Source organism: Vidua chalybeata, chromosome 1 (genome assembly GCF_026979565.1).
Source record: "Vidua chalybeata isolate OUT-0048 chromosome 1, bVidCha1 merged haplotype, whole genome shotgun sequence".
NCBI classification, from domain to species: Eukaryota; Metazoa; Chordata; class Aves; order Passeriformes; family Viduidae; genus Vidua; species Vidua chalybeata.
Window position 1 is genome coordinate 15,161,920 of NC_071530.1, and position 18,475 is coordinate 15,180,394.

The 18,475-nt window shown below is 39.4% G+C and overlaps 1 protein-coding gene and 1 long non-coding RNA gene across 3 annotated transcripts in view; both read right to left on the reverse strand.

The window, feature by feature from the left end:
- Positions 1-9,642, reverse strand: part of SVIL (supervillin) — a 59,484-nt gene extending 49,842 nt beyond the window's left edge. For both annotated transcript variants that reach the window (XM_053947333.1, XM_053947324.1), the window contains exons 1-4: positions 9,622-9,642; positions 4,759-4,816; positions 4,484-4,635; positions 3,428-4,094 (exon numbers count right to left, since the gene is read on the reverse strand). In XM_053947333.1, the coding sequence (XP_053803308.1) occupies positions 3,428-4,094; positions 4,484-4,635; positions 4,759-4,766 (827 nt within the window). In that variant the 5' untranslated portion in view covers positions 4,767-4,816; positions 9,622-9,642. The remainder of the gene's footprint in view (positions 1-3,427; positions 4,095-4,483; positions 4,636-4,758; positions 4,817-9,621) is intronic.
- Positions 9,643-14,829: 5,187 nt separating this feature from the next.
- The window catches only part of LOC128790531 (uncharacterized), a 69,600-nt gene continuing 65,954 nt past the window's right edge, over positions 14,830-18,475 (reverse strand). Inside the window, exon 3 of the long non-coding RNA XR_008431789.1 lies at positions 14,830-14,896. This is a non-coding gene — a long non-coding RNA (uncharacterized LOC128790531). The remainder of the gene's footprint in view (positions 14,897-18,475) is intronic.

The window sequence follows — 18,475 nt, forward strand, 5'->3', positions numbered from 1 at the left end:
GAAAAACTGGAGTTAGCCTTTTTTCTCTTGTGCAAATAGCTTTATAGGAGACCACCATAGAGTAACTTTAAATGGACTGCATGGACACAATGACTTTTTTACCACTCAGAATCAGGGACAAGAGTTTCAGAGAGGTTATTCTTCCATCTCTGAATATCATACCAGGGAGTACACACTGGCACTGAAAGTGTCGGGGGTATTAAAGAATGAGCTCTTGACAACATGGCCTTTAAAATACCAGCTACTGCCTACATGTGTATTCAAACAAGAGACCAAATCCTACATTTAAGTTCTTGGCTGCTTTAAGTACTACACCACATCTTAGTGGGTGCAGATGGTTTCCTTCAAAAGATAGACAGACAGCAATTAGGGGAAATTTGTTTTATGCAAATACCGACCCACGCCTCATCCAGAAAAAAATATGAAATGAGAAATAATGCAGTGAGCAATTTGTATTATATTTTTACTTACTCACAGAATCACAGAATAGTTTGAGTTGGATGGGACCTTTAAAGGCCATCTAGTCCAATCTCTCTGCAATGAGCAGGGACACTTCAACTAGATCAGGTTGCTCAGAGTCCCATTCAACATCACCATGAACGCTTCCAGGGATGGGGCATCTACCTTCTCTCTGGACAACCGCTGCCAGTGTTTTACCAGCCTTCTTGTAAAAAATTTCTTCCTTATATCTAGTATCAATCTACCCCTCTTTTAGTTTAAAACCATTCCTCCTTGTCCTATCAGAAAGGAGGAATGTCCCTATTAAAAGGCTATCCCAATCTTATAATCACCTCCTCCAGCACTGAAAGGCTGAAATCAGATCTCCCTGGAGCTTTCTCTTTTCCAAGTTGAACAACCCCAACTCTCTCAGCCTTTCCTCATAGGGAAGGTGCTCCATCTCTCTGATTATTTTTGTGGCTCTCCTCTGGACTTGTTCCAACAGTCTATGTCTTTCCTGTTCTGAGGATTACAGACACAGCATTCCAGGTGGGATCTCAAGAGAGTGAAGTAGGGGGGCAGAATCACCTCTCTCAACCTGCTGAGCACGATCCTTTTGATGTAGCCCAGGACACATTTAGCTTTCTGGGCTGCTGGTGCACATTGCCAGCCCCTCATCCACCAGTTCTCCAAAGTTCTTCTTGGCAAAGCTGTTCTCAATCCCCAGCCTGTATTGGTACTACTGGGGCTTGCCCCAGCCCAGGTGCAGGACTTTGCACTTGGTCTTAACCAAAGCCCTCGTGAGACTTTGATGAGCCCACTTCTCAAGCTTGTCCATGTCCCTCTGGGTGATTATCCCATCCTTCAGGAGTGTCAACCACACCACTCGTCTTGGTGTCATCTGCAAAATTGCTGATGGTGCACTCAACCCCCTTGTGTCATTGAGGAAGACATTAAATAACCCTGGTCCCCATACAGACCCTTAAGGGACACCACTTGTTACTGATGTCCATCAGGACTCTGAGCTGTTGACCACTACTCCCTGGATGCAGCTGTCCAACCAATTCTTCATCTACTGAACAATCTATCCATAGCTCTTCAATTTAGAGAGAAGGCTGTGGGGGATTGTGTAGAAGGCCTTGCAGAAGCACAGACAGAGACATCTGTAGCCTTCCCCTTGTCCACTTATGTAGTCAGTCAACCATAGAAGGCCACTAGATGGGTCAGGCAGGATTTGCCTTGAAGCTGTGCTGGCTGTCTCAAATCACCTCCCTGTCCTCCATGTACCTTAGATAGTTTCTGAGAGGATCTGTTCCATGATCTTCCCAGGCACAGAGGTGAGGCTGACAGGGCAGTAGTTTCCAGTATCCTCCTTTCTACCCTTTTTAAAGATGGGTGCAATGTTTCCCTTTTTCCAGTCACTTGGGACTTCACCTGACTGCTCAGATATCATGGAGATATATCAGCCAGTTCCCTCAAGACTCCAGGATAAATCTAATTGGGTCCTGTACCCTTATTTTTGTTCAGTTTCCTCAGGCAGTCAGGAACATGATTTTTTTTCTTATAGTGGGAGGGACTTTGCTTCCCCGGTCACCTCCCTGCTGTCCACCCACTCATGAGGTGTGAAAGAGAGGTTGCCATTGAAGGCTGAGGCAAAAAAGTAATTGAGCCTTCTTCTCATCCGTTGTTAACAGTTTTGCTTTGACCTTCCATATCCAGCTAACATACCTGTAGAAGTCCTTGCCATACTTTGCATCCCTTGCCAAATTCAGTTCCAGCTTCACCTTGCCCCTCCTAACCTCATCTCTACACAACTGAGAAGTGTCCCTATACTCTTCCCAAAACACCTGTCTCTGCTCACTACTGTGCATTTGATTCCTTAATAATCCAGATTGGTGTCTTTCCTTTTTTTCCTAATTTCTCACAACTGGAAACTGAAAAGCTCTTGTGCTCTATGGAAAACATAAATAGTTTATACCAAGCACAAAAAGTTTATACCAGTTACCTACCTCAGTTTCTTAAAACAGAATTATGCTCAGCATTATGCGCATATATTTAAAATTAAGTTCTCATTTGCATCATTTTTAGTTGCAACATTTTAAGGTTTTACAGATATTATTTTCTATCTATCCATCTACCAAGAAATTAAAGACTCGCACTTAGAAAAAATCATACTTTAAAAAAATTCTTAGTCATACATTGTTTTCAGTCAGCATAGGAATTTGACAGTATTTCTATACCACACTGAAAAATGGTAATGTAAAATTAGTGAAAACTAATTTTTTTTTTCCTTTTGGAAGAATCTGGTTACCCTATTACCATAGTAAATTTGTCAAGTCTAAAGCAATTCAGCATAGAATTTTAACTCTCCCCTCTGCCCCTTCATGCACATATATGCCTGATATTATCTGAAAAATTGACTACCACAGATCAAAAAGGTTTTTACACTTTCACATCAGGAAAACAAATCAACTATTATTTCAACTGACCCAAGACACTCTTCAGCTTTTAAGTTTGCAAACTGTTTTATTTTGACAGAAGCCATCAGAAAGATAGTCAAATCTTCACTGAGAAGCAGCTTGCCTCTACTTAGAAGGTCCCGGCCGACAATTTCAAGATATAGAGGAGAGAAAGGTAAAGACTTGCTCTAACAGGTTATTAAAAAACCAAAAGACAAAATCCAAGGAGAGTTAGAACCATAACTCCTTCAATTTCTAGTTTGTGTCCTCCCCACGAAGGGCCTAATTTTAGCAAAAATTCTATAAATATAAAGTGACAAGGATGTCACTTCATATTTAGAGAAATACATAGCCACCTCCTTGTATACTGTGATACAATAAACCCAACTAATCCAGTCTGAGACATTCAAAGCAACTAAATACATTCTTCAAGGGCAATAAATACATTCTCATTAATACTGTAGACTGATGCAGAAGCTGATTAAGATAAAGGAATCTACAGCAAAACAAAAAATAGAAATCATACTTACCTTTGTCTGCTGTTACTGTGCAAGGGCTGGTCATTCTGCAAGTGGGTCGGTGAGGCTGCCCGCTTTGGTGAAGAGAGGGACTCTCGGGGGGCTTGCTTTGGTGGTATTGGCACTTCGTTATAGCAGGAAGAGTCTTGTCCAGAAAGTGAAAGGGAGACAGAACTATCCAAGGTTGCTGAAGGGTCAGAAGCCTGTCTAATGGCACTGTCATCTGCTTTTCTAACACCCTTTTCATTTGAGAGGTCATCTTTATCTTCACGGCTGGAGTACTCTTTGGAATCAGAAATTACACTCTTTGATGCCTTTGTCTCAGTCCTGGAAAAATAGAGGCTGCCATAGTCCTTGTTTTCATCATCTTGCCTTTCACTTTTCACTCCCTTTCTTTCCACGCTGTCAGGATCTTTCCTTGCCCGTATATATCTGGATGAGTAGTCAGAATCCAAATCAGACTCAAGAGATAATCCATACTTTTCTGCCAGCTGGCGTCGCCTCTCTGCCTTGTACCTAGCTATTCTCTCTGCTTTTGACTCTAGTTCCTGGACATCCATGTTTGCTGTACTGTACAAGGGCTCTGTATTACCTCCTGTGGTTTCTGATCGGTATCTGGATGATCTGGGGTGTTTCTCTACAGAAGAATCTGAAGTTTCCTCCTCTTCATTTGATCTTCCTGTCAAAAGTGCAACATATATGAGCAAGTCCTTTCCAAAACTCCAAGTACCCTACCCACCACTCAAACTGAGTGAACTAAAAGCTTTCTTACAAAAAGATTTTCTTACAAATCACAGCGACTGCGCAGACACATTATATTTTTTCACTTTTTTCTCCAAAAGCACATAAAAACAACTAAGAAATATGTATTAGGAATAATTCTTTAATAAGTAATAGTCCTCAATTCAAATAGTTATTTTTTCAAATAAGACAACTGGAGACTTAAATGGCAAATTTAAAATACCCCAACAACCTGACAAAGCTCTTCTGTAGAAGAGCTTCTAGCTGATAGTGTAGCAAACATGAAGGAATTCAGCAGTGCAAGACTGACTGCCACGTGCCACTTACCTAGGTGGGGGCTGTAAGGGTCAGTTGCACGCATGTATCTTGGTGTATCTTCCTCTAGCAAACGGTGTGTGACTGATCCTGGGCAGTTTTGTAGAAGCATAGGTTGTGTATCATTTTCAATTCCCTCTAAGCGCCTAGCTATTCTTTCTTTTCTGAAAAATATGTGAAAAATGTGAAAACAGGCATCTTGAAGATTCGAGGGCAGAGTTTCTATGAGGAGGTAACAAAACAAGCCGTGTGTTTTGTTTTACAGGCCAAACACTTTTTTCCTTTACCTTTTCATTTCCAAAAAATCTCGGTTGTTTGGTTCAAAGAGTTTCCTTAATTCTGAAACTGAGACAACAAAAGATTATGTAGCTTATAAAACAATAAGTTTCAGAAACTTGCTAAAATGCTTTAGAATAAGAAGGAACAGTCAAATAAAGTTCAGCAGTTTGAAATAGTTGTTGTTAGGAAATGAGCATTTTCCTTGTTTTCCTAGTTTATTAAGGTTGTGCTGTCAAAAGTGCATTAGGCACATAGGTGTGACCATCAAGTACTCCTCCCCTCCACGTACTTCCAGGCTAATCCCAAATCTGCTATGCCAAACTAGCAGTTTTCAAGAGCTAGTATGTACTGTACAAGTTGCATTTTGATTAGCTGAAGTCAAGCTTATGTGCCCTAGTAACCAATTTCAAAACCAGGTAGTATGGAAAGTCTGCTTACCCTTCCTACTCAAAGGTCAGGGACTGACTAGGTTTAAAGAGAAACAGTAAGGAAGATAGGTTCCCTCTTTCTTACTTTCCTCCACACCCTTATATTGATCAAATCCCAAGAACCCCAGTGACTCATTGCTGAAGTGAAAATTATCATGCACCATCATGGTACTCTTGCATAGTAATCACTTGCTACTTTGCTAACTTTCCCAACTTTCCTTTGTTGTTTTAATTTGATATACTTTCCTTCTCTTCCCCTGAACCCTTTGCTGGTGTTAAGTGCCAGCAGACAGCTGCTACAATCCACAAAATAGTAGTGAACCAAGGGGAGGCACAATAGATGAAGTAATCCCTATATATACACACATATGTGCATGTGCAAACCACACTGGGGCTGTGAGTGCTACACAAGTGCAATGTGACTTCCTACCACCAGGAAGAGAAACTGTCCAGGCTGTCCAGGGAAGCAGTGGACTGGGGTGGGGTGTGCCTAACACACAGACATGTACATCCAGACATCCCTGTATTGTGGCCTTGGCAATTGTGGTGCTGAAAGCTATGTGCACCTATTCTTGAGCCAGTGCACCTCTGGGGTTCTAACCCTGTTGACCCAGGGATCAAAAGTTAAAGCAAGTGAAAGTCTATGCCTGCTAAATTGGCAGATTGCCATCAGAAGCACCTGATGAGTCAGGAGTGTCTAGCTGACATTGTTCCACTGCAGAGGTAAACCTATCAGCTTATTTTTCTTGCTACCAGATCTCATTGCTCTAGATACTTAGATAAATATTATTGCAACACCATCCTTTTTAAGGTCAGGTGCACCTTTTCTGCCTTCCCTCTACTGCAAGAATTTAACATGCAAGGCTTGGTCAGGACTCCAGCTCAGCTGATTCATCCAGGAAGTTTGCTGTACTCAATACCAGTGCTCACACCTCATAGATACTGTTGACATTGACTGTCACATCAACCTTACATGGTGAAAAGCCTGAAAGTAGGACTACAGATAAAATGTGCAGGATCAGCAAGAACTAACACATTCTGATCCTGAACCAACACCAAAGCAAAGATGAGCCCTTATGTTGTGTTTTCACAGATTCTTCTCTCAATGCATGAGCAGTTTCCACTGTTGCCCTGTCTACTCAAGCTGTGCTGGCAATGGAACTGTATTAAACAGAGAACTTACCCACTTGAAACCAGCCTTCATTTCAGATCCACACCAAAGGAAATGATTTCTCATAAAGACTTTGCTCTCACCTCCCCAAATCTACTGTTTAATTATGTTCCACTAGCTATTAGAGTTTTTCTGTTCCATCTGTTGGCTATGTATACACAACATTGTCAAAACAAAACCCATAATTGTCTGTCTTCAGGCAAGTCAAAGGCCTCCAGAGCTCAGAGTTACTAAAATCACATTCAGTCCAAATCCTGATCCTTTTTTTTTCTCCTAGTCACCAATTTATACAGTCACCAAAACCATCATCAGAGAACAGGTCTTTTACACAGCTTTAGTAAATCTCTAAAGCACAGCTTCATCTATTAGTGAAAGTCTTCTCTCCCCTCACCCCCAGAAAAGGAAACTTGACTACAAGTTGTCCACATACAAGAAATGTGGAACATCCAAAGAACTCCTAAAGCATTAGCTCAACACTCTCTTGCTACATGCTAGCTGAAGTTCCAGAGATTCTACTACCACTTTGCAGTCCTAAAAAGAGCACTGGTCTCATGAAAAATGTCTCCCAACACCTCCCCAAACAACATGGGACAAAAATAGCATGGGACTACTTTATGCAGCCTTACACTTTTTCCAAGCTTGAGATTACAGAAGTAATTTCAGCTAGGTTAGCCAACATCTGCAGATTTTTTTTTTTTTTTTTGTGAAAGCAGTTCCAGCAATATTCTCCTTTTGGTAAGGAGGCGAAAAGAAGTACAAAAAAAGCAAAACCAAAAGAAGACAAAATGCAGAAAATCTTCTAGCCTAGTGGTTTCTTTCTGACACATAAAGTATTTTACTTCAGAACATAAAAACCAGTTGGAGACATTTCACTCCCAAGGACAGTGGTTGGCCCTTGCAAATTTAGGTGACCAGGTTTCTCTTTTTTAGTTTACAATTTGAGTATGTTGGTGCCAGCTCCCATTTGTCCATGGGATGTTTTCCTATGACCATCACACCACCATGGGATTGCTAAAAAACAGCAACACTTCTACCTAAAAGGTAGCACAAAAATCTGATTCAGCACACAAGAAAAGACTAAGAAGCTTAAAATAATTAATTTCACAGTAAAAGCTCCTTATGCAGATTACTTCATGGCAACACACCATTGGTCAGTTAAGGGCAAGAGGAAGAACAGCCACATCTCAGAAACAGCTCTGAACTTGAGACTTTATTTTAGGATGTTGAGCAGGATGCTGTGGTAGGATACCCTCTGAGGTAAACTGTCAAGAGGCATCTTAACTTTGGTAACTGTAGTCCTTCGAAACAAAATTTACTTTGGAATACCATTATTTAGGAAAAACAGTATTGCTCCCCATGTTGTCCCAGAATGAAAAACAAAAAGTCCATTTGGAGCGCATCTTATAATTTAAAAACTCCTTAAATTAAGGTGGAATATTTCTTATAGAAATATATATTCATAGAAATCTTTCAGAAACCTGCTACAGAATATAAACATGCTTATGCTGAAAGCCCTTTTTGACAGCTGCAGAGGGGACATGTGAATAAAGTTGCATCCATGTGACAGCAGTCTTCTTCTTACAATACAGAAGCTGTAAAAACTCAATTAAGTCTTCCGAAAGTTTCTAATAGAGGGGGAGCATGTACAGTTATGAAGTCTGGATAGACATGGATCAAAAGGTTACCTGCCAGAGGATTAATTTCTCGGAGATGGTAAATAACCATTGCAAAACAGGTACCACAAATTTTCATTTTGAGGAAAATTTAATAGAACAGCAAAGCCTACCAGCCTCATTCCTACTTCCTCCTTTCCATGACTGGAAAGGTGATGGTCTTAAAACTAGGCTGGAAAAGCATTTATCTTCTGTTTATGCCAGCAAAGGTGCATTGACATGTTCAGTGCCCAACTGCAGGCCTCAGTTAAGTCTGTATCAGTTGAAAAGTAAACATATTCTTTCAATTTCTCAACATATGCAAACCTGGATCAAAATTAGGATCTAGAAAGGCTCTAGAAAATAACCTGGATTTTCAAAAAGCCCTGGACTTTAAGTAGTCCCCTTAGATTGCAACCAAAAGCTCCCACTGCTGTTTCTTAAGTCTGGTACACACCAAATATGATGCCTTCATTATGAGAATATTTTTTTTGAAAAATAGAAACATCCTGGAATAGAAATTAGTTCACTGAGAAGCAACTTACAAACATGGCCTCTCAAGTGAAGGCTCAGTTAAGTTGCTGGCCACATGGCTGTAAGGCTAAGTGTAAGGAATAATGAGGGAGTATGGATTATTACTGTCTGGTGCTTTCAGAAGCCTGTATTTTATAAATGCACATCACTCTATTCCATCATTTTGCCAACAATGCTTTTTTCTGAACATCTGTAATGATTATAATTAATAGCAAGCATGTCACTTAAATAGCACTTAAATGTTATGCTGGAAGAAGTGCTCCTTTCTAGAGGAACTCTGCAAAAAATGACATTAAAAGAGTAAGCCAGTTCCTTTATGTTGGAATTAGTGCATTTAGCCTTGTAGCTTGTCTGAAAAGAGTAAATACCACCAGAACATACACACAAACACAATTTTAATCCAAGTTTTGATTCCACAACACAATGAAAGGAACATCTTTGTGCCAGTTACTCATAGTTCTTCAGTCAAATGTCACCCTTTGGGGGTCAAGCACACTATGATTTTCTCTAAATAATTCAAGAGAATTAATTCCTGCCTCTACCTCAACTGTGTCAAATGATAAAGATGGAACTGCTATTTTCTTCAGAAACTACTCAGACTAAGATAGAAGTCTGGAAAATATAAAATATCCCCCAAACTAAACTCCATATGTACTGTAGGCCTTTTAGTATGCAAGACAAAAATTCAAGTGCAGTCAATTGGTCATGCAAGCACAGTGACTCCACCAACCACCAAAGGCCTGGAAAGAGCGATGACTCTTAACAAGGCAAGTTAACACTTTTGAACTCAGGATTAATCTAACTGTAAAAAGAAACTCTCTGAAGTTTTGGATTTCAACTACTAACCTACTGAAACCAGGTAAACAAAGCTGAACTTTATGAAGCAGGGATGTAGGAAGGTCTCGTAAAAGAGCATTGTGGTTCATCCCGTATCATCCTTCATGCTTCTTTCATACTTCACAGGGAAAACTCACTTACAAAACATCTGTGTCCAAGTGATATTAACTGTGCCTTGTACTTGCATAGATGAAACTTCACATGCTGTTAAATCACCACTTGTGCTCACAATATGCCTCCCTTACCTACCTTTGGGAAGTACTGCTAAGAGATTAGCATCAATATCCTTTGTGCTGTTCGCAAGTTCTTCTTTATCTTCAACTGAGAACTCCTTCTGAAAACTGAAAGCAACATCTGGTTTACAGAACTGTGGATGTCTCTGCTGCAAATCAAATAAACCCAAGACACAAGCAATTTACTGCAAGATAGTCTAACAGAGATACCAAAGAAAATATTTTCCCTAAGAATGAGCTAAGAAATAACCCAAAGAAACTCAGAAAGCCAAACCTAATATAATCTGAAACTTGTTTAGAACTGTCCATGACACATTTTTGCATTAAATTACTGACTGCTTTCAAAATGCTCTACTAAGCAAGTACATTTAAAATAATCTATATTGAATGGTTCTTCATAAATATTAAAACATGTCATCAAATGCAGTATTGCATGTACACTCCACCTAGAAGCCTTCTGCATGACTACTCTGTTGTTGTTACTGCACTGTTCTCTGGATCTTACACAGTTTATAATATGCTAATAGGAGTTCCAGATCATTTAATTTTATACCATGTCTTTTCAAAACAGGAAAACTGCCCATTTATATGAAATAAAATATTTCTTTAAATATCTTCATTAAATATACAAATTTTAACTGTAAAATGTAGGTGTCATAATGGTCTAAACTAGATCCCAACTGTCTACAGAGACCTTTTTAGAGGAAGTGTTATGTTCCTCCTTGCACAGCAAGACTTTTTTTCTTCAATCAATAAAAATAGAGAACAAATTATTGTATTCAGCCATTGTGACTATCCCAGCTGGGAATAAGAAAACTTATAATGGTCTTAAAACCTTTAGTAAACTGTGTAGACAAGTGTAACAGATATAAATCCTCACAGTGATGCCAGGTTCTTCATTTTGTCACAGTAGTGGTGTGCCGAATGATTTAATGTTATTCTGATAAGAAAAACTGCACAATCTTACTGTTGGGAAATCCTTCCTTAGGACAGATTTTAAATGGCAGCTTTTTTTTTCAAGTGTATGAATTCTGTATTCACTGTTTCCAAAAAACAATTCCCATTGAAAATAATTTTAACACATATTGACTAATATGTTTCATAAGTATTCCTGTTTATAAATATATGGTTTATAAATAACATCCCTTTTTAAGATATTGAGTGGAGAATAAAACCCTTAAAATTACAATGAAGAAACTGGGCTGTGTCACAACCAGGCACCATGCCACCTACTGCAAATTGTCTCCAACAACTTCACTTAGAAAAATTATTCCAGGTACTGCCAAGAAAAGCAATGTTAGCCACTACAGAAAATAACAAATAGAAGATGGAGAGCTGCAATAAACTGTCCATTGGAGAGAACTGTTTGTCCTTATACAGCAAACACATGGTATTTGAACGAAACAAAAATCAAAACACAATGAAAAAATAGCACACAGCAGCCACAAGCAAATGGATCCATGTGTCATCTGAGACTGGGCAGAGACTCAGACAGTTCACTGGATGTTTTTCTATGCCTGACCCCACACTGCCAACACTTGTAATTCTTACTAGTCTCACAATATATTATTTTCTTACATGCACACTTCTGGAGAACCCTGGATGGAGAGATACCCAGTTCCCATGTGAAAGCAGTTTCTACTCCTTTTAGCTGAGGGTGAGTTTGAAAAATGTAAATAATATTGGTATAGGGCTATAAACCAACCCCATATTTTTTCTGCCAAATCAACTTAATTACATAAGACAAAAGAGCTGAAGGATCCATCTCATGACTTTTGAATACCTGGGCTTTATTTAGCAGTATCTCCACTTGCTTTCATGATGCCTGTGACAGTGCAGCACCTTAAGTTTCCCTAAACAAGGGGCTTTGTACAGAAAAGCATTCACTCAACAACAAAATCCTTGTTTAAATGAACTGCGAGTGAACACCCACCACTATGCCTAATTCCCACGTGAATTTCCAAGGGTAAAATCATGGAATCAGGACTGGCACTAGCCTGATGGTTCTATAAACAACCGTATTATTGGATTGCTTCTAAACTAGTTACATTCACTCCTGCTCCTCCCCTCCAGGGAGTTCTAGAGACCTTGAAGGCAGAGATCCTTTAAACCCTGTTTAAATGTCTGTCACTGGGTTTCTATCCATTTGTTCTCCTGCCAGTGTTGTCAGTTACCTTGCTTATTTTTCTTAAAAGAGGTTATCTACATGTACTCAGATTTCTCAGGACAGGCTCTCAGTCTCATTGATTATCTGTTACAATGTCCTCTACTTATTCCAATTTTAAGTAATTTTTTTTGCATATGGTGAACAGAATTGGGTTGATTCCAGACTTGGGTCTTAGCAGTATCTTATGAAAATACAATTTTTTTAATAGAGAAAGCATTATTATACAGTTAGCTGAATGCTGGGATCTTCAACACATTTGCCTTTTTACATATGCACTGTATTGGTTGCTCAATCCTGCATGAGAAACTAATATGCAAAGGCTTTGCTTTCATCAGTTGCAAGTGACAGAAAAATTTATCAGCCCCCAATGCACAACTGTGCACTTAGTATTATTACATTACATCCTTTTTCTATTACTCCTCAAGGTCATCCAGTTTTTCCTGTATGGGAGCTCCCTTCTCCTTTATAGAGAGGGTGGCTTGCAGCCTTTGCTCACTGGCAGATTTCATTAAAATTCCTTAAATAACCACAAACTTCCTAAGCTTAACCCTCGCTGCACTAGACAGCATCACAGGTTATCTGCTTTGTGAAAGTCCCTTCACAGTTTCCCTTATGTCTTCATTTTCCACTTCCCTCAGGACAGACTGTCAACCACTACTGTTTATTTTTTAAAGATTAATAATTTTCATATACTATTTTATCCACAATTTAGGAGTTTGATCTCTTCAGAGACTTTTTTTGCTCTCTCTTGCTAAGCTGCAGGTAGAATTGCTTGTTATAAATGTTTGCACACAAGAACACCTAAATGTTTTAATCCATTGCATAATTACATTGCTTTCCCATGCACAGAGGATTCAGAGACAGCACTGCTCTGAAGATGACAGAGTCAAGCCAAACAATTGAGTATTTATAGACACATACATCAAATTAGTTCTAAAAATGAAAGTAGGCATATTTAGGACAAGTCACAGTGTTCAATAAGAACATTCATTAGTAATCTAAATTGAGTTGGAATGATGTTAAAGCAATTCAGTGATGTTAAGGTAATTCCAAATAGAAAAAAAAAAAAAAATTACAGGAGGCTACTCATCACCATTTATAAGTGTTTTAAAAAACAAACTCATAAGTAATTCCTTAACAAGACTTCCCTCTTCCCTCAAAGGGATCTTTCCAGACCTCTCCCTGCTTTATTAGTTTCTCTGCTAGAGGAGCAGTCGCAGCATCAATTCAGTTGCTTAAGCAGAGTCTGATAGTCAGACTTGGATTGCCAAATATATTGTACCTTCAAACTCATCCAAAACCCTCTTCTAGAAATACCACAACTATATCTAGCCATTCTGTACATTTAGGTGCAGATTCTGAGCAGCAGCACTATGAATTTTTGCACTCAATAGTTATGCACTATGCACATTTATTATTAAAATAATTAGGGAATACATGTGTTTCTGTAAATAAAAAGAAAATTAACCAGTTGTTTGAAAGAATTCTTTCTTGAAGTCCCCGATAAATCTGGATATTGAAAGAGGAACTCATTGTCCTTTGCTTGCTTGAAATATAGCTTTTGATCATGATTGCATTCATGAAATGCAATCAACAGCATGAGGTTCCACCAGTTCGTTTCACACAGGATTTGTGTGTGGCTTGGCCTCAGGTCCCCAACAAACTCATTACACTCTCCCGTGTTCAGGAATTCAGATGATTCCTGTTAAAACACAGGCAACAATATTTCACAGTCTCAATAGTTTTTTCTTTAAAAACAATGTATAATGCAGGACTAGTAGAGTACTTGACAGTCTCAGTAGTTGTACTGTTCTGTAAACTTCCAAAGTGCGAGCTGCATGCTGTACATCAGGGATTCCAGGCTGAAAACTTCATCTGCTGCTGCAGCAGCAGCATATGGTTTCTAAATAGCTGTCCCACTAACCTAGTTACATGCCCAAAGGCAAGCAGAAGTTTGATCCAAATGCCACTTGTAACACTGACCTGCCATCCAATTAACACTATGGCATATACTGAGATTTTATGATTGAAGTACAAAACCCATTTGTACATCTGCCAGCTAGGTGCTTGCTGTTCACTTTTCTCCTCTTTCTCTACCTCCAGGAGAACTTCCTTCCCTGGACTTTTATGAAAAAGGCCCACTCTACAGTCATGTCCTTCTCTACTACTCTCATTGCTACTTTCCCCCAGCTGCTTTCATAGCACAGTGTGTCTTGTACACCCATTCCCTCCATCTTCTGCAGGACCTAAGAAACAACATGGCAGGGAACCAGGTGTGCTCTAGGTGTGTGCACTGACTGAAAAGAAGTTTGCAAACATGTGCCTGTGCACCTATGGCAGGTGGGTTCATGTGCAGCTGAGCCAATGAAACAGCTGGTTCCTGGGGGCAAGGGTCCATTCCCACCTCCTGACCTCCTCTCTGTGCCATTGTGAATGAGTCCAGCAAGCACAAACGTGGACATCCAAGGCAGCTGGAGCCATGATGGGAAGAGAGAGGCAATGTGACCTGCCTTCTTGCTTAACTATATAAGTGTATCCCCTTACTCAGCCTTGTGCAACTGTGCCCTAAGAATGCAGACCACGAGGCAGCCACAGCCCTGCATGGAAGCAGCACCACCAGTCCACTCATCTCTGCAGGGTCCCCTTCTTCTCTCCCCAAGACTGCTCCCTGCAAGGATGTATAATTAATTCACCCACTTCAGCCACCCGCTTTTACAGACAGGTTAAGTGTTCCAGGCTGGCTCACACTGGATATCTGTACACTGTCCATGCCATGGCAAGGAAAAATGGGCATTAAAATGGGCATTGCAATGGCAGGAAGCTCAGTGCAAAGTGGGACTTTCCCCTTTAGCAATGCCAGCTAGAAAATTTAACATTACTTTAGAGGCAGTTGGTGTTTTCAATGCTTGATCAGAGCATCTGCTCTGTACAAAAGCTCGGTCCTGTGAGAGGACCAATAACCACTTTTCCTGACAAAAGAATAAATGTAGATTCAAGCACCGAAGGAAAATTACTGCACCCAGCCATATTCACTGGGTGAGAAAAACTCGACCTTACCTTAACGCTCTCTTCCTTAGGAGCAGTCGTGAAGGCTTAAATCTGATTGAGTTTCCTTTGGCAAAATCTGTGAAATAGAAAAAAAAAATCAGACCATTGTGAAGATGCTGTAATAAATGGGGAACTTTTGGTACACTAGGTTATAGTTTCCAAGCACAGCCTTTTTCCCCTGCAAAAGACTGTGCAGAGGCCTTCTCTCTGAGCAAAGGAGCACCAGCTGGCATGTCCAAGATGGTGAAAAACCAAATCTTTGCAAAAGTGAGTACAGACAATAGACACATCAAAAGCATCAACACTTTGTGGAACACTTTATGGAACAGCCATGTCCTAATATTTGTGGTGTAGCAATACAGCCTGAGGTGATCATTTAAACTCACTGTTTCCTAGCTTATAAAATGGGCAATGGACTTGTTTATGAAGCACTTTGCAAATGAGAAATGCTGCAAGCAGCAAGAGCCTTTTTGGCTGCAGCCTGGCAATAGTATAAAAACTGCATATTCACTGCAGAAGCCAAGAGATGTCCAGCTGAGGATTTGTTGCAACAGTATTACCCCATCCATGACAGAAATATTTCTGAAGATTGTCTACTGTTTGGAAGCTCCCATTTTTTTTCTGAATAGTCTTACAACATGCATTTCACAGAGGAACTCATGTTTGCACTGCAAGCAAAATTGCAGCCTTATGTTAAAAAAGCATGTATGACAAAGCCTTCCCAAAACTGTGTGAACCATAAAAAGCAATGGGCAATCTCCCCACCCTCTCCTAGATTAAACTTTTTCATTTCTGCAATCAAGTGCATCACCAGAGGGTCTAAATGATGACCAGTGGCAAGGGGGAACAGGGTTCCAAGCACCCTCTCCCTCCATTCAAGAGGGTGCAAGCAAGACACCCCAGAGCACTGCCAGCCAGGGAGCAGGTCCTGCTCTGGGACTGCTGTGCAAAAACACATGGAGCTACTGACAACTTACTCCCAATGAAAAATTGCCTTCCATCCCCATCTGTATTAAATCTACTACCCAAGACCCTACATTAATAAACAGTTGGTCACTGACACAGCAATCATTTTATTTTTCAAAAACAGACCCAGACTTTAGAACACAGTCCAGACTTTAGAACAATTCAGTTGCAGCTACACTCCTATTACTCTACCTCAGAGCTGAGATTTAACTATTTCAAGGAAGACCTAACTGCAAAAAAAAAATTTTTTTGCTTATGCGCAGTATTTTAAGTCTGGGTAGAATGTCTCTTATTTTTGCAGAAAGGTTTTAATGAAACTTATGACAATATGGGTCTTAATTTAGAGAATGTACATTTTGTCTGAGCATTTCAAAATCTTCTTACCCTCTTCCATTTCCTTCTGCTACTTCTACAGGTATAAAGATTGAAAAAAACTTTTAAAAAGTAACAGAAAAAAAAGATTATTTTAACAACTTGATAAAGAAGCTTAAAATGTGCAAAAAGGCATTTTCTAGGCATCTGCTACAAGTCAGTGCAGATTTCAAGCAGCTTTGCTAATAACAGTCTTTAATACGCAACTTTTCCTGTTTTTGTTAACATTCATTTTCTCTTTCCATTAAATGGAGAATAAAGCACATAGATTACACAAAAACATCTTGTTAGATCAAAACAGAATATTGTAAGAAAAACAGTGTGAATGGTATATAAATCATTGTATTTTATATTTTACAATACAGCATTAAAAGAATACTCTGAGCCATATGGATCCTCTAAAAAGGCGAGATTTACATTACTTTGAGAGGACTATGCACTAACTTTCAAAGCCCAGCTCAGTATCAGCTTAGCTAATCAGAACCAGGCATATCTTAAATTTATAGCTGTTCTAACAGGATGCAACCCATCCTAGAATTATTGGCACTGGAACAGCTGTCCACCATGAAAACCACAAGTAGACCACAGAGAAATTCTGCCTAGCCCAGCCAAAACTGGGGAGGGAATATGAGAACAGAAGAAAGGAGCCTGCATTGCTTCCCTGGGAGCAGGGCTGCTAGGAGGGGCACATCAGCCGGTTTGGCTCTTGCACCCCTTAAACACATTCAGCAACATTTGTACACACCACATCTTTAATGCCTCAAAATTGTCATAAAAGTTTGCTGTGTTTCACAGGGGTGAATCCCAATTTACCCCACATCCCAAACACAGAAAACCTTGGCAGACAATTAAATTCTATTATGGAGTTTTGCTATGTTATGTATTTCCTCCTGTTCAAATTAAACACCATGTGGGGGGATTAAAGCCCAATAAAAACTTACCACAATATAGAAGTCTTAAATACAAACACAGGAGGAAAAGTAAACAACTCTGCATCAAAAGACAATAAATATGCCCACAAAAGAAACATCAGTTTAGCAGTCTTATTCAATGGTTAATTTAAAGATAAAAAAACAACCTCACTGTACTCAATAGACAGAAGAAAAATATTTACAACAGCATTTTGTTCTGTTTTTTACTGAAGAATTCTAAACATGTTCATAATCATATTATAGCAATTTAAAATATTTATATTCAAAATTAAGAGTATCTTTACTGAAGTGTAAATCAGACTTGCTCACAAGTTTAACCATTTGTTCAGTCGAGTTCCCTCTCTCTTAGGCACAAACTACCCAATAAAACCACTATCCTAAATTTAATATGTAGGAAATTTAAAATGAACAATCTGAAAAGAAAAAGTAGATATAACCTTCCAGCATTACTTAGTATATTTAAAGGCCCTAAGTCGGTGGCATGCTAAGCTAATTAAAAGATCCATCTAATCGGATCTTTCAAAAGTGTCCTTTAGGAAATAACAAAATTGCCTAGGTGACTAACTGCATACTGATTGCTAAAGTACCTAATGCAGCTGCAGGAGAGACAGTCAAACAACATTTACACATGCAGACATATATATGAGAGATTAAACACACACAAACTGCATTTTCTTTTATCTTCTTGGAACTCTTACCTTGCTCCTCAGAGTATTTAACATTTCCCAAATAGCTGGAGATCCAAGGATTTCTGAACATGGTTGCACAAACAAAGGATTCGGCAAAGAGAAACTACAATAGCAGCTAATTCTCAAGCAGCCACAGCCCTTAGGCCTGTCTTAGCAATATCGTGTAGAGATTTTTCATAGCACAGGACTGGAGCTGTCAGGCTATCGCGTCCCAGGGAGTACAGTAAATGCATAGCAATAGGCTGCAAGCCGGAGCAGCTCAAGCCAGTAATCAGATTACGAACAGAAATTAGGCACATGAATGCTAAAACAGATTGGGCAATGGTGATTGGGAGATTTATAATATTACCACTTCAAAGATCCAGCCAAATCGCACATTATATTCCTGCAAAACGAATGTAGAGCCCCTGACTCCTCATATTAAGAAACCAAACAAATAAAAAAAACTCCAACAACAACAGAAAAAATGTCGAGAAGAGGAATAATTCCTTCATATCTCTAATCAGGATAAACTGCAGTGCTTATTTAAGAAAAGCACCACCCAGGCTGCCAAAAAATGGACTCTGATAATCATAGCATTGTGCTTAAATGTTTTGCCTAACTATTAGTTGGAACATTTAAAACAGACAAGATTTATGGATAACATATGAGCAAAATTACTGGTGGGGGTAGGGATTTAAGAACAGACACCACAGC